The sequence below is a fragment of the Doryrhamphus excisus genome, linkage group LG1, assembly GCF_037039965.1.
Source record: "Doryrhamphus excisus strain RoL-2023G ecotype Guam linkage group LG1, RoL_Dexc_Guam_v1.1, whole genome shotgun sequence".
NCBI classification, from domain to species: Eukaryota; Metazoa; Chordata; class Actinopteri; order Syngnathiformes; family Syngnathidae; genus Doryrhamphus; species Doryrhamphus excisus.
In genome coordinates, this window is record NC_136357.1 from 13904270 (window position 1) to 13919790 (window position 15521).

Consider the following 15521-nt stretch of genomic DNA (forward strand, 5'->3'; position numbering starts at 1 on the left):
CGTGGGTTTTCTGCGGGTACTCCGGTTTCCTCCCACATTCCAAAAACATGCGAGGTTAGGGGCCATCCATAATTTTCACAAGCGTACAAACCGTCAAACCGTACTGTTTTGAGCAACCCCCCCCCTAAAAAGAGTACAATCCCAAATGAAAAATGTTGATAGGTCCATGACCAAATGACCCAATACAGCCAGGAAATTTGAACATATCCAATCCAATAGTGTTCTCTGGCTGTATTTTGGGACTCTGGTCAATCAGTCACTGCCCATCAACATTGTATTGAACATGAACAAGATAAAAAATTATATCAAATGCCTCTTTTTTGTACAGTAAACCTCGGTTATATCGGACTCGGAAATATCGGAAATTCGCTCACAACGGACAGATAAAAAAGAACCAATATTTCTGTAATGCATTTCCAATAAAAATTCATTGCATATATCGGATTTTTTATAACGGATTTCGCCTATTTCGGACAAAATCTCCAGTCCCGTTCCAATTTCCCTCGCATAGTATATCGGATGGCCGCATCGTGGCCTTTGATCCATCTTTGATCCATGTTCACAGCCAAAGCTGAAGATTATAACATCTTTGTATGAATTACAGACATGTACTTGAGCATGTACAACGAAATAAAAAAAAATTCTCAAATCTGTAGAAATGCCTTCTTGTTGCTATTAGGGAGGTTTAGAAACCAAACGATAAACGTAAGTGCAAACGATAATGACGTCACATGCTATTGAAATGTATGGAAACTTGCCGACTTGTCAATAGTCTGTGACGTCATTATCATTTGCGTTTACGTTTATCGTTTGATTTCTAAACCTCGCTAATAGCAACAAGATTTTTTTTTATTTCGTTGTACATGCTCATGTACATGTCTGTAATTCATACAAAGATGTTATAATCTTCAGCTTTGGCTGTGAACATGGATCAAAGAAAGTTCCCCCATGGCATTGCGCGTCCGTGTAATGAATGTGGCGGACATTTTCTGGTATACGCATATAACGGATTTCGCTTATATCGGACAAAACCAGTGGGAACAATTGAATCCGATATATCCGAGGTTTACTGTATTTTTCTTTCAAGAAAATACAAATGTATTACAAATTTGGTCTTTTTGTATTGTTCTTTCTATCAAATGATACATGTAGAAAAGTCCTGATGCAACAACTGTTTTCCACAGGATTTTTTAATCAAGGGAATACTTCTTGTATACACACATGATTACTCAAGGAGCAGAAGACTTGCCCCTGGTTTCCAAAAGCCTGAGGAGATAAAATCTTCTTTGAAATGATGGACACAACCCTTGAACTCAACTCAATGCAAAGTATGCAATAAAGATGCCACAACTGTTTTGAAAAGGCTTAACAATCACACCTATAGTCTAGTCAGTGTATCACAGGAAGTGAAAATCACATTGATTGTTACTGCACTGTCCACAAAGTCAAATTCACCACCACAGAGTCATTCAGAAAATGGCAATCACAGCCAGGTCCATGCCCAAATATAGAAAATAAACACAGAGCTGGCGAATAGATTCAGGATGGTCGGTTTAGTTTTGATCTTCTCCATTTTCGCAACGGCACTTCGGAAATCCGCCCTGCTCGATTCCTTCGATTTGGAACCTTTCCAAGCCGCCTGGCCAGCCGCGACAGCGTCCTTCCGCTTTCTTTCCGAAGGCACAAAGCAGTAAACATTGATGTATTGTTTGTATGCATTGCTCGGTGAGCGATGAATGGCAGCAATTCTCTTTTTGATGAACGAAAATAGGTAATCGAAATCACCGGGGTCGGCCATTGTCTCATTGTTGTGTTGGAATGCGAAGCACGCAGAGCTACGTGGAGTATCGCGTGGACTGGTACGCTCTCGCGCTAGCATACGACGACAGGGGACCAGTCTATTCGCGCTAAAATTTGACTGCGTCCCGCGGTTCGAACATACAGACATTGACATTTTCTGGTTTTCAAAAAAGCGTACGTTGATGTCTTAACCCCCTCCCCCTCTCGTACGGTTTGTACGCTCGTGAAAATGTTGAAAATTATGGATGGCCCCTTAATTGGCCACTCCAAATTGGCCATAGGTATGAATGTGAGTGTGAATGGTTGTTTGTCTATATGTGCCCTGTGATTGGCTGGCCACCAGTCCAAGGTGTACCCCGCCTCTCGCCCCAAGACAGCTGGGATAGGCTCCAGCACCCCCCGCGACCCTTGTGAGGAAAAGCGGTAGAAAATGAATGAATGAATGTTACAATATTCCTGGTATAAAATGATGGTGAAAGTGAAATATTTGAAGTTTTCCTGTCCTTTGCCATAACAACCAGTGATGTAATTGCATGTTTAGTCTCCTCACCAGTGCCTGCTCCAGATTTGCTGACAGATGAAGCCTGGTACTCTCCAGCACTCCCCATTTCCCCCATATTTCATTGCCATCTCACATCTTTTTTTTGCCAAATCCAATTTTTCCCAATATTTAGAGTTGCTATGGTAATGTTCACCGCTACCAATTCATCCCAGACAACAACACGCACTAATAACGTCATCACCGACAATATCAACAGAAGAGAAAGAAAAATGCTACAAAACAAAAGAATAACAGTGCAAATTTCAGCTGTGTCTTCTTTTTTTCTGATTTCTTCACACTTTCACTTCCTCTAAATGTGCCAACAACACACACACACACACACAGTACAACATTGTGAAATTCCATCAACACTTCCTGTTTTCTTCATGCATACCGTCATTGATCTCCAGCTCGCTGGTGTTTGTTTGCACGGTTGCTCTCAGTGGACTTCATTCTTTGTTTGAACTTCCTGTTTTCACTAAACCAGCAAAACACCATCAAGGCATAAAACACCTTCACTCCTGCATCAGCTGCATCCTCAATAAGTGTTCTGATGTTTCTTGTTATGCTACTTCATATTATGGCATTAATAAAAATGGCTGGGGGGCCACAGCATACAATATATTTGATACACACACACACTAGTTTAAGCTTATGATTGTAACAGTCCACCAGAAATGATTTGTCTTATTTATCTGTAAACATGCTATACAATATGCTATATGGGCTTGTGTCCCTTTAATCTGGAGCCTTTTAAACATCAGACCACATCAAACAACAACATTTAGTTTGACAGTTTGTTTTACGGAATAAGACACACCCTTTCCACGAATAAATAATGTGCAGTGGCAGAGCTGGGGTGGCCGGTGGTGGTATCAACTTATTGCCACCCTATATGTGACTAATGATCTTATCGTGGCCACCCCACTGAAAACGTTCTGCCTCTGTCATTGAGGATGTGTGATATACAATATGACTTATGAATTCTAAAACTTACAAGCGTGGAAGTTGGGAACAGTACAGTGGTATGAAAAAGTATCTGAACCTTTTGGAATTTCTCACATTTATGCATAAAATCACCATCAAATGTGATCTGATCTTTGTCAAAATCACACAGTTGAAAAAAACACTGTCTGCTTTAACTAAAACCGCCCAAACATTTATAGGGTTTCATATTTTAATGAGTATAGTATGCAAACAATGACAGAAGGGGGAGGAATGAGTAACTGAACCATCACATTAAATATTTTGTGCCCACCCCCCTTTGGCAGCAATAACTTCACCCAGATACTTCCTGTAGCTGCAGATCAGTCTCAGATCATACCACTGTGCCTCTGGATTGGCAGACCGGGGTGGTGGTCCCCATTTTGGGTGATGGGAGGGTGTCTTTCAAATATAGGGGGATCAACCTCCTTGGAAAGTCTATTTGAGCGTGTTGGAGAGAAGGGTACGACCTTGGCTACAGGAGATGCAATATGGTCTCTACACCCTTGTGAGGGTACTGGATGGTACATGGGAGTTTACCCAAGCGGTTTACATGTACTTTGTGGACTTGGAAAATTAAAGCATTTGACTGTGTCCCTTGCGGTGTCCTGTAAGGGGTGCTCTGGGAAATACACTAGTGGCAACCAATTGCCTAGTTTGCGTTGCCAGCAGTAAGTTGAGCTTGTTTCCGGTGAACATTGGCCTCTGCCAAGATTGCCTGATTTCACCAATTCTGTTCATTATTTTTATGGACACAATTTCTAGGCGCAGCCAAGGCATCAAGGAAGTCTTGATCAGGGGCCTTTGGATCTCGTCACTGCTATTTGCGGACGATGTGTTCCTGATGGCCTCATCAGGCTGTGACAGTGATCAGGCTGTGGGAAGTCTCTGGGGTGAGACTCAGCACCTTTAAATCCGAGACCATGTTTCTCAATCGGAAGAGGGTCGGGAATAAGGTCCTTCCCCAGTTGGAGGAGTTCAAATATCTCAGCGTTCAGGAGTGAGGCCACCTTGACTTCGACATGCAGATTGGCGCAGCGTTGGCAGTCATGCGGTCGCGGTACTGGACAGTCATGGAGACGAGAGAGCTGAGCCAGAAGGCAAAGCTTTTAATTTACCAGTCGACAGACAGACAATAAACCATTGCCTCTTAAAGAGTACTTCCCAGACAGTAGAGTGGCTAGGTTAAGCTCTGAGTCACTTATTTGTTGATTTGTGTTTGTTTGGCGTCACGGGTGAGGTAGCTGTCTGGATGTCTGCGTGTGAAAAGCATCTTAAAACATCAAAATGTTGTCTCAAATTGAGTGAGTACTTGTATTTTTAAAAGTTTAAATTAAATACCACCTATTGGAGTTGCTATATTGATCATTTGAAGGGTCGGTGATGTATCAGCTGCCTAAATGGAGAACCTTCACGCCAAAAGATGTCTCCAAAAAGGAATGGAAGTCTTCATTAATGTGATTTGTGTTTTTACTCAAACACAACAACAACGGCGGCTCTCGTGTTATTATCACATCCATCACGCTGTCACTACATTGTGTGTGTGCGTGTGTCTGTGTGTGCTAGCCCCAGGTGATGTAAATGTGTGGTATTAGCATGTGAATGCTAAGCACGAATGGCGCCGAAGACGACAGCTGTCCCGGCAGCAGACACTATGGTGTCACACACGGCCATTGTTGTTTGCCATCAGCGATGGTGTGCAACAACTGACCTCAGCTGCATCGGCCATCTTGCTGTCTGTGTCGCGATCAGTCGTGGGAAGAGTTCAAAGGTGTATCAGTTGTGTTGTTATCAGCATGTTGATGACATCACAGTACGCTTGTTTGTGTTGAAAGTTGTTATCTTAACAAAGCGTTATCAAACGTTATCGCTTTCTCGTATCATAACATAAGCGAATACGTTATCGTGATTCTCCGTCCGCCCACGTTCACGATCCAATGTCAGCGTAGGCGCAAGGACAGGAAGTCCCAGTTGGAATGTCATGTGACACTTGCTGTTTGGAACACAACTTTGCACAATTTGCAAAGTTGTCTTCTGTGCTCCTCACACACTTTATTCACTTCCTACTTTATTCACTTCCTACTTTATTCACTTCCTGTGTGTGTGAGAGAGAGAATATTGCATTTAATTGTACCGAGCGACACCCACACAAGACCACACCCTCTCTTCTTGTCTCAGCAGCTAATCTTGTCTCTTAGCCACCGGCTGCTCGTCTCAGACGGGGAAGTCTTTTGTCCTCAAACAAAAGGCTCACCAGGTTGGGGGTGGGGGGGTCATGATGGTACTTGTTATGTGAGTTTGAACATGAGTTGCTTTATGGTGCTGTAGAAGCTGTTAACTTACCTCGGACTAGTCGTTGTAAATCAGTAATAATGTGTTGGGATGGGGGCGGTGGTGGTGTGGGGGGGGGTGCTCACATACCAACAAACACATACACTTAAAATGTAAACAAAAGATCATAGATATCAACAAAAGCCCTGCTATTATTGTACGTCAATGCAAGGACCCTATTGATTTTGAAGAAGAATCAATTTATAATCCATTATTATTATTATTATTATTATTATTATTATTATTATTATTATTATTATTATTATTATTATTATTATTATTATTATTATTATTATTATTATATTATTATTATTAATTTTCTACCCTTTATCCTCACGAGGGTCGCAGGGGTGCTGTAGCCTATCCCAGCTGTCTTCGGGCGAGCCAAGCCAGCCAATCACAGGGCACATATAGACAAACAACCATTCACACTCACATTCATACCTATGGACAATTTGGAGTCGCCAATTAACCTAGCATGTTTTTGGAATATGGGAGGAAACTGGAGAAATATTATTATTATTATTATTATTATTATTATTATTATTATTATTATTATTATTATTATTATTATTATTATTATTATTATTATTATTATTATTATTATTATTATTATACTATTATCTGTCTAATTTATATGTCGTATCAAGAACATCTATTGGTTACACTCACTTGCACCGTTTATGTGTTAAGAATTTTGGTCCAAACCCTTGGTTCTGTGTTCTGTGTGAAAAAAAGAGAAATAGGCGGTGAAAAGTGTGAGGAGGAGGCTGCTAGACAAAGTCAGCAACAGTGAAAGAACACTATTGATTTGTAGGTGAAAGAAAACAGCTTGGTTCCATTCACTCAGGCCTCTGTGGGGGGAAGAGGAGGGCGGTTCTAGTCGAGGAGGGGTTAACAAGGATCAATGTTTGAGCTGGAATCGCTTCACACTTCATATGCTAACACACGCAAAGATTCAGTTCCCATTTTGCCAGCAGGACTTTGTTATCAGGGCCATGTTGTACCCGTTCTGTGAAGCCGCTTGTCTCCGGACTTCTTTCGAACCGCATGAGCCTGCTTCCTGCTCCACCCGATGTCTGGGACGTTGTGCCCTTTGACCTCTGAGCGTGCATTTACTTACTCTCCTTGACTAGTCTCTACATGTTGTCCTTTGAGCTCAGCTACCTGTTTAGAATTAAATGCAGTTTATCTTTAAATCCTCTAAGATTCTTAACATTACAAAGCAATACACTCACTAATATTGACTTATGAATGCTTATGTATAACATAAAAACAACTAACAGGCCACTTCATTAGGGACACATTTAAAAAGCTCTTCTTTTGTAGCCTGTGATATTTTTTTGGTGTACCAAACAAATTGTTCTGATCGTAAAGTTATCAAACCCATCAGTTCCACTTTTATTTTGAAATCTATCACCCCATTTCCTCCCAATTAAAATAGCTTTGTAATAATGACAACAGCAGTAGCAGTAGCTGATCAATTACAAGCCATTACAAGACGATACAAGCATTTTTGGTCAATTTGAACAATAATTTCCTAGCTGGTAGGAGGTAAACAAATCCTCACTTTAAACTAATTACGCTAACTATACTGTGAAGCAAGTTTAGTGGGTTAGCAAAGTGTGTTGAGTCTAAAGCTGGCCTTGCCTGTACAACGAAGGTGGCTCTCTTTTACAGTGGCTATATCACCATGGTAACCTGCTGAACTCATAACCTGGTCCTGATGTTTTTTTGTCCGGACTTTAAGTCTAAAATTGGCTACGAAAGCAAAGCTGTGTGCAACTCATTCGGAAACGGTATTGGCATTTATTGAAAACAGTGGATGTGGGAGCAAGAGTAATTCGGACTGCATTTTGATATCACACGAATCTGCTAGCATTCCCTGATAAAATTCTCTATAAGAGATATAGATTTTCAGCCATCTGAATACGCTCGGTCTTTAAAGGGGGACATATTGTGCTCATTTTTCGACCCTTTGTATTGAGTTGTGGACTCCTATAGAGCAGCTACACACAATAACATGCACAGAAAACTTTTTAGACATCCCAGAATCTGCACCTATTCCAGCTGTATGGCCATTGAGCTTCATGACAAAATGGTCTGTTTTAATTTATTCCACCCACGACCAGTCTCCAGGCATGGCCACTCCGCTGTGATTGGTCACAAAGTGCTTCCTAACTATTGACCATATAAGGAAGTCCAGGAAGTCCGCCCCTCTGTGACATCACAAAGGGGCAGTTTTTACCACGACTTTTCAAACTGAGCATTTTGACCCATTCCTAACTTCTTTCAAGGCTTACTTCCAAATGCGGAACCCTCATTATCTGAAACTTTGGCATTGTTTAACACGAGAATACAACATTCTAACTACATTTATAAATCTGAAAAAATTCCAAAAGCCGAAAAGAAGCAAAGAACCTTGCAGAATGCATGTAACCGAGATGGAGCATTGTACCAAGCAAAAACAAGCATACAGCAAGCATGCCAAAACCAAGCAACGCTCCGACCCCTTCACTAAGCTGAGAATAAAACTTGACAACGTAAGATGATAACCACCATTGCAGTACTGTTTAAATTTGTTTGGGGAATTTAGGTTTTGTTGAGCTGCATCTTGAGCACAAAGCCCGACTTTGAGGAAACCATCACATGCAAATGACTTTTAGAGGCGATCTAACAATTGTTTGGATTTACACCAAAGTCACTTCGCTTTTATTTGTTTGCAGTCTGAAACTAATTAATTTGCATCAATAGCATGGAAACAGCTGCTTCATTATAAAAGGCTTTTGGAGCAACTCTGTAATTGTCAGAAATAAAAGAAGCACTTTTACTGGATAATGTGTTTACATGACTGCTTGGGCGCTATTAACAAGCAATGGGTAGCTTTTAACAATTAAGCCAAGGAGTAAACAAAAAGGGTAGTTTTTTGTAATAAAGTGATATAATATCAGATAGGAAGTGTGTTCACAATAATTTTCCTTAAATTATTGATGTCTCCTGAATCAACTAATTTTAACGCTTTCTTAGTAGGAAGGTAAGGATCTTTTATGAGTTGAAATAGTGACCAGGCCATAATGTTTGGCAAAAAGAGCAACAGAATTCAATTTAAAGTTAAGTCTTCTGTGTGTAAAAGGCCAACGAAGCAAAGCGGTAGGAGTTTATGACAAAAAGTGGAATATTGTGTATAATTGTCATGACCACAAAGTCAGTAGCTAAGCCGATTATCTGTATAGACTGGTCATATATTTCATCTAATTTCATATTATCTGCAAACTGTATGTGTAACTCTGGGTAAAATTGTTGATTTGTTAATACTTGGGTTGTTTATATTGTTTATTTTTTTATATTGTGTATTTTGTACTTTGTACTGCTTTGTACTCTTGCTGCTGTGCAATGCAAATTTCCCCACTGAGGGACTAATAAAGGCATATCTTATCTTATCTTATAAGGTCAGTGCACATTTACAAAGTACTTTATTGTGTACATAAAATCATGCCTGCAGTGTCTACAAATAACAATACAATAATAACAATAACAATAATATGAAGTTTGTATATATACATGTATATATTGTATACTACATACATGTGTATACATGTCTTGTGCTATTGTTTTTACTTATTTGTTCTATTTAGTTAAATAGTCATGTTGTGTGTGTTGACTTGTGCAGCCTCGTGCACTAGTATAACAAGACACTGAAAACACTGTGTGTGTGTGTGTGTGTGTGTGTGCGTGTGTGTGCGTGTCCGCGTGTGTTAGTCCAACACGCTCAAGTGAAAGGCGACTCCCCCCTCCCCTTTATCCCCCCTCCCCCCTTCCTTCCTTAGTTCTTAGTGTGTTTTCGCTCACTTGATCCGGAGCGGAAATTCCTCTCCGTCTTTTTTGTGAATGACAAACTCATTAACAATTCATCAACAGAGGGGGGGGGGGCGCTCTTTCCGGCCCTCCTGTTGCCAGAGCGACCGCCGCGGGGTCCTTCTCTGATTGGCTGTCCGGGGGAATGCGAGCCCAGGCCACGCCCTCTCTGTGTCCGCCATTCAATAGCATCGCGCTGCTGTGGGCTTCAGTGAGCTCGAGCAAGGTTCTTAGTGAGGACGTCCTGGCGCCGTAAGAACTGGTCTAAGGCTAAGGACGACAACACTCTTGTTGAAGGAAGGAAGGAAGCACCGCGTGGACTAGTTTAAGCGGACTAATTGACACATGACTGCATGAATGAGCAGCAAGGAGATTTGATTCACGGAATCTTCGCAGCTCGCAAATCCACACGGAACCAAGCCAACAAACCCAGGGAGCGTTTCTCCGTGGATCCGTCTCAATGCTGGACAAGTTCAAGCCCGTGGCCCACATCGAGTCGGTAATGGCGATCAGCAAGACAGTAAGTTGGCTCCGGGAGCAGCTGGATGCTCGCAGGGACTGTCTGCTGGTGATGGACTGCCGCAGCCAGGAGCTGTACGAGTCGTCGCACGTCCACAGTGCCATCAACGTGGCCATCCCCAGCCTCATGCTGCGCCGCCTCAAGAAGGGCAACCTGCCCGTTAGAGCTCTCCTCTCCGACGGCCCGGATCGGGAGAGGTTTGTTCGCCGCTGCAAGAGTGCCACCATAGTCCTCTACGACGAGTACAGTCGAGACTGGAACGAGAACGTGGACGGAGGCTCCGTGCTGGGGCTGCTCCTCCGCAGGATGAAGGACGAGGGCTACAAGGCCTACTACCTGGAGGGTCAGTACATCTAATATCAGTACAATATTCATTCATATGAAGCTTTATTCCTCCACTGTAGTTACACCTGTAATAAACATAATTGGGCACGCCATAAAAGGTCGTTATATAGTTGTCATTTTTGCATGATAAACTCCACAGTAAGGTTGTACAGTTTTATTGAATTAAGACCTTTTGTATGCATATTTTTGTATCATACAATTTGGCTAGTACACAGGCACAGTTTGTACTCTCTTTGCAATATAGTACAGTATCTGATTCATACAAATATAGCTACTGTGGTTGGGTGGGGGTGTCTTGCTCAAGGACATATCAGGAGAAAGATATATATATTTTTTATGATATTTTATTATTTTTTAGTTTTTGAGCAGTGATACATATATTAAGATGTCCGTCTTGTGTCCTCAGGTGGCTTCAGTAAATTCCAGTCCGACTTTCCCAACCTGTGCGAAACCAACTTGGACGGCTCATCTAACAGCAGCCCCCCCGCGGCACAGGTGCTGGGACTGGGCGGGCTTCGAATCAGCTCAGACTCATCAGACATTGAGTCCGACGTGGACCCGAGCAGCGCCACCGACTTGGACGGAAGCCCGCTATCCAACCAGCAGCCGTCCTTCCCCGTGGAGATCCTGCCTCACCTCTACCTGGGGTGCGCCAAGGACTCCACCAATCTGGACGTTCTAGAGGAGTACGGCATCAAGTACATCCTCAACGTAACCCCCAATCTGCCCAACCTTTTTGAAAACGCCGGGGAGTTCAAGTACAAGCAGATTCCCATCTCGGACCATTGGAGCCAGAACCTGTCACAGTTCTTCCCGGAGGCCATAGGCTTCATCGGTAAGTCCACTTGGATGGAAATGTTTTTATTTTTCATTAAAATAATTTAGCCAATCAGAAGTTTCAAAAGCATACTGCATACCATGTCCTATCAGTCCATCCATTTTCTACACTGTATCACTAAGTCGTCACAGGAAGTTGTGACCTTTGCCTGCCTGGATACTCAGGAACATTTTTGCTTTGAAGGGCTATCTCAATGGGAAGTTGTTGGCTTTATCTGCAGCACCTTATCAGTCAAGGCTGTTTGCACTGCCTCTAGTGGCTTACTCACAGTACTGCACAGAGCGGGCACCCTCCCTGACCCCTCTCTGGTGCCCCCCCCCCAGGCTCTTGTGTAAGTCAGGCACAAAGGGACGCACTGAAACAGGAGGAAGCGGAGGGCTGGCTGGTCATTTGAGCGCAACAGGAAGGAAGCGCCATTGAAAGTAATCTAGGACACAGCAACCCCCCCTTTAACTGCCTGCACATTACAAAAGGAGCCATTTACAAGCTCTGTTGACATCCTGTTGGCCTTGACAGCGCGCCGTCATGACTCCTGCCTGTACCAGTCCAAATGGCACCATTGTCACAGGACCTCAGGCTGGTGGAAGGGCGCTTTAATGGCACTAATGGTCCACTTCCCACTGGGACAAAAGAACATAAGAATGTTGTCTTTATGGGGACACTTTGTCAATAAGCTTTATGTTTATGCCTGCTAGCAAGTGAATAGTCTTTGTTGTGTTGATATTTGATTGACCTTTCTTTTTTTTGTCTTCCTTTCCTGGCAGACGAAGCTCGGGGTCAAAAGTGCGGGATCCTGGTCCACTGCCTGGCAGGCATTAGCCGCTCCGTGACGGTGACGGTGGCCTACCTGATGCAGAAGCTCAACCTGTCCATGAATGACGCCTACGACATTGTCAAGATGAAGAAGTCCAACATCTCGCCCAACTTCAACTTCATGGGCCAGCTGTTGGACTTTGAGCGCACGCTGGGCCTGAAGAGCCCCTGCGACAACCGCGTGGCCGCTCCCAGCCAGCCACTGTACTTTACCACCCCCACCAACCACAATGTCTTCCAGCTGGACCCCTTGGAGTCCACGTGAGAACTGCCGGCGCTGCCCCTGCCTCTCTCTTTGAAAACCAAGGTTTTGTGGGCCTCTGAGGTCTGGAAATGTTCTGAGAAGTTTCTCTTTTTTGTCCCGCCGCCCCGCCATGCGACTGGGCTCTTATTGACACAGCTGGATGCAGGCGACAGCTGCTGAGCGGTTCTGAAAGGCCGAGGAAGGCCGGTTCTAGAAAGAGGACAAAGTGGACAGTTTTTGTGTAAAAACTGCACTTGGCTCGGTGTGCCAAAGATTGTTCAAAGTGGACATTTTGTCGATGTTTGATTCTCAACTCAAACAGCTCCAGAACATCTGGACTCGTCTTCTGTGAAGACTTACCGGGGGGGGGGCAGACTTATGCCAGTGTTACGATGGCACAAAGTGGACCGGTGGAGTCTTTTTATCATACAAGTGTACATAGCGGAGACGGGTGGACAGTGGACACAGTGGGGACTCCATGTTTGGTCTTTTACTTTGACATGTTCATTACTATGTTGATTATGCCAAAAAACAATCATAAAGGCGTGTACATGTGTAACATATTTATGTCATGTCAGCCAACGGGCCTTGTTATTGCACCTCCTTCTTCACAAATCAGTCCGATACGGTTAGTTTGCCTTACTTTCAACCTCCAGCGGACGCCGACCATGTGCACTTGTCGTGTGACCCCCCCCCTTTGCCCCCTGCAGAGGACTGGTGGTGATGGTGATGTGGGTCCCTGGAGACTAACAGCATCAGGAAAAATGTGTGTGTGGAAATGATGATGAAAGTAGAAGAATGTGGATCCTTCCATAGCCCTGTCCCCTCCTCCTATGAATGTAAAGAAAATGATAAGTTATTATTATTAAATGGATATTTTGTCTATACGTGCTGCTGTGTTTGTGTTTTTGTGAGTGCTTGGTGTCTATTTGGGAGTTCCACAGCCTTTCACAAAGAACAAAGTCAGTCGTTGTAAACATGTAGACCAGTTTTGCCAGGTTGTGGTCCAGGTGGGACTTTTTAGCTGCTGCACACACAAACAGACACACCCTCAGGAACTTCCTGCCATCAAAGGACTACCTGAGTGTGTGTGTGTGTGTGTGGGAGGACATACACCTGCAAGAGGGAGGGGGTTTGTATGTGTTTGCACGCAAGCAGAGTGGCAACACACATAGATGTTTCCCACAGTCGAGTTACCTTGAATTACAGCTATGGTATGCTGTGTTTGGCCACAAAGAGTCAAAATAATTATCACATTAACATTTTTGTAATTTCACATGCATTTTTCATTGTACAGTCTAACAAACAAACATTCATTCCTTCATTAATTTTCTACCGTTTATCCTCATAGGGTCACATATAGACAAAACATATAGACAAACAACCATTCACACTCACATTCATATGGACAATTTGGAGTCACCAATTAACCTAGCATGTTTTTGGAATGTGGGAGGAAACCGGAGTACCCGGAGAAAACCCACGCATGCAAATTCCACACAGAGATAGCTGCGGGTGGAATTGAACTCAGTTCTCTTATCTGTGTGGCCTGTGCGCTAACCACTCGACCACTGTGCAGCCAACAAACACATAAATCCAAATACCATTTATAGAAATTTGAAATTATAATTAGAGAAATATTAGTGCACATTCGTATAATTATTACAGCACACATTTTTAACATGTATGTTATTATTCATTCATTTTCTACCGCTTATCCTCACGAGGGTCGCGGGGGTGTGTATGTTATTAGATTATTTAAATTTGTAGACTTATTTTATATCGATTACAGTATATACAGTAAGTATGTATTATACAAATTCAGTTAAAATTATTAACATTTATTTTACTACACATTATTTGTACATATTCATATCATTTATTTCAGTAACTATACCATATTTATGTCATGTTGGATTTTAAATATCTATGACACATGTAGGCTTTTTTAAACATAATTTTTCATGTTTTACAAAATAATACTGTGTGTAGTAAAGATACACAGATATATCATATCAAGGGTTTGCACATTATACAAATACATTATTAATTAGTATTCATATTATCAGAATTATTCAATGCCCGAAGACAGCTGGGATAGGCTCTAGCATAACCGCAACCCCAGTGAGGATAAGCGGTATAGAAAATGGATGGATGGATAATGCAACAAACTCAAGTGTGTGTGTTTGTGTGTGTGTGTGCAATGTATCACCAGAGTTTGTTATACAATAAGAGTGGTTATGATGAATGGTTCTATACGGTTATATAATATTAGTACAAGAGTACTGCATCATGTTTTGGTTAGACATGAGTGTACGGACACTTTGGCAAAGCCAATAATAACAAGCTATAATTAACGGCAATGAGAGCTTTAAAAATAATTCAACTCAATGACAAATGACATGTGCCTTTTTTTAAAGGTGCGGCCTGGAAACAAAAGCAGTGAATCATTGACGACGTCACAAAGGTTTAAAGCGACACATGCACACATAATGAGTCATGAACACGCTTTCCACTGGTTCGGATATTTTACATTTCTTGGCCAATCATTTCAAGCATTAAAAGTGGTAACCAAGCAGCCGAGTGAACTTTATTGACACTCCATCACCCTCTCAGGCCAACATTAGCCTTGGTGATGTCATAGCCAGGCTGTGATTGACAGGCAGGGCCGGTGCTGCGGGCTGGGCAACGAAGGGAACGTGTGTCAATCCGAGCAAACGGTCGCTCTTCCTGTCTGCGGCTTGCTCGGTTCTTTGCTCGTGTCAGAGTCAAGGATTAAAGGGCACAGGAAGCGACGGCCACTAATTTTAGGTCGGCATGTCGGATGCTTGGCGGGCGCCATCAGCACCTCATCACTGAGACACACACACTGTGGACCGTACTTACAGATAGAAGTGGGTTCTTTTTGGGTGTGTGGTAATATCACACCTCTGCTTGGTGTGTGTTTGTGGATTTTTCCACATCCACATCCACCCAAGTATGCTTTTATGGACCTTAATGTACATTGCAGTGTTATTGCAGTTGATACATGTTTTGTACAGTTTGATATTATGATAAATGATTGGGGAAGGATGGGCCTCTAAAGTGGAGGGAGGGGGGGGGGCTGAGGGTGTGTTTGTTGTGTGGGCTTTAGCGTCCCGCTAAACTTGGCGCACCTGCTAATCCTCCACTAACACTTCCTGTCCCACCGACTTCCCACCCGGACGTGTTGACAGCTGCCCCCCCCCCCACTCTTTTTTTTTTTTTACCT

The 15521-nt window shown here is 42.8% G+C and overlaps 1 protein-coding gene across 1 annotated transcript; it reads left to right on the forward strand.

Moving 5' to 3' along the window:
• Positions 1–9718: 9718 nt before the first annotated feature.
• On the forward strand, positions 9719–13158 carry dusp6 (dual specificity phosphatase 6). The gene is made up of 3 exons (XM_058075410.2): positions 9719–10374; positions 10783–11211; positions 11979–13158. The coding sequence occupies exons 1-3, from the start codon at positions 9972–9974 to the stop codon at positions 12290–12292; spliced, it is 1146 nt and encodes a 381-aa protein (XP_057931393.2). The 5' UTR covers positions 9719–9971; the 3' UTR covers positions 12293–13158.
• Positions 13159–15521: the final 2363 nt, after the last annotated feature.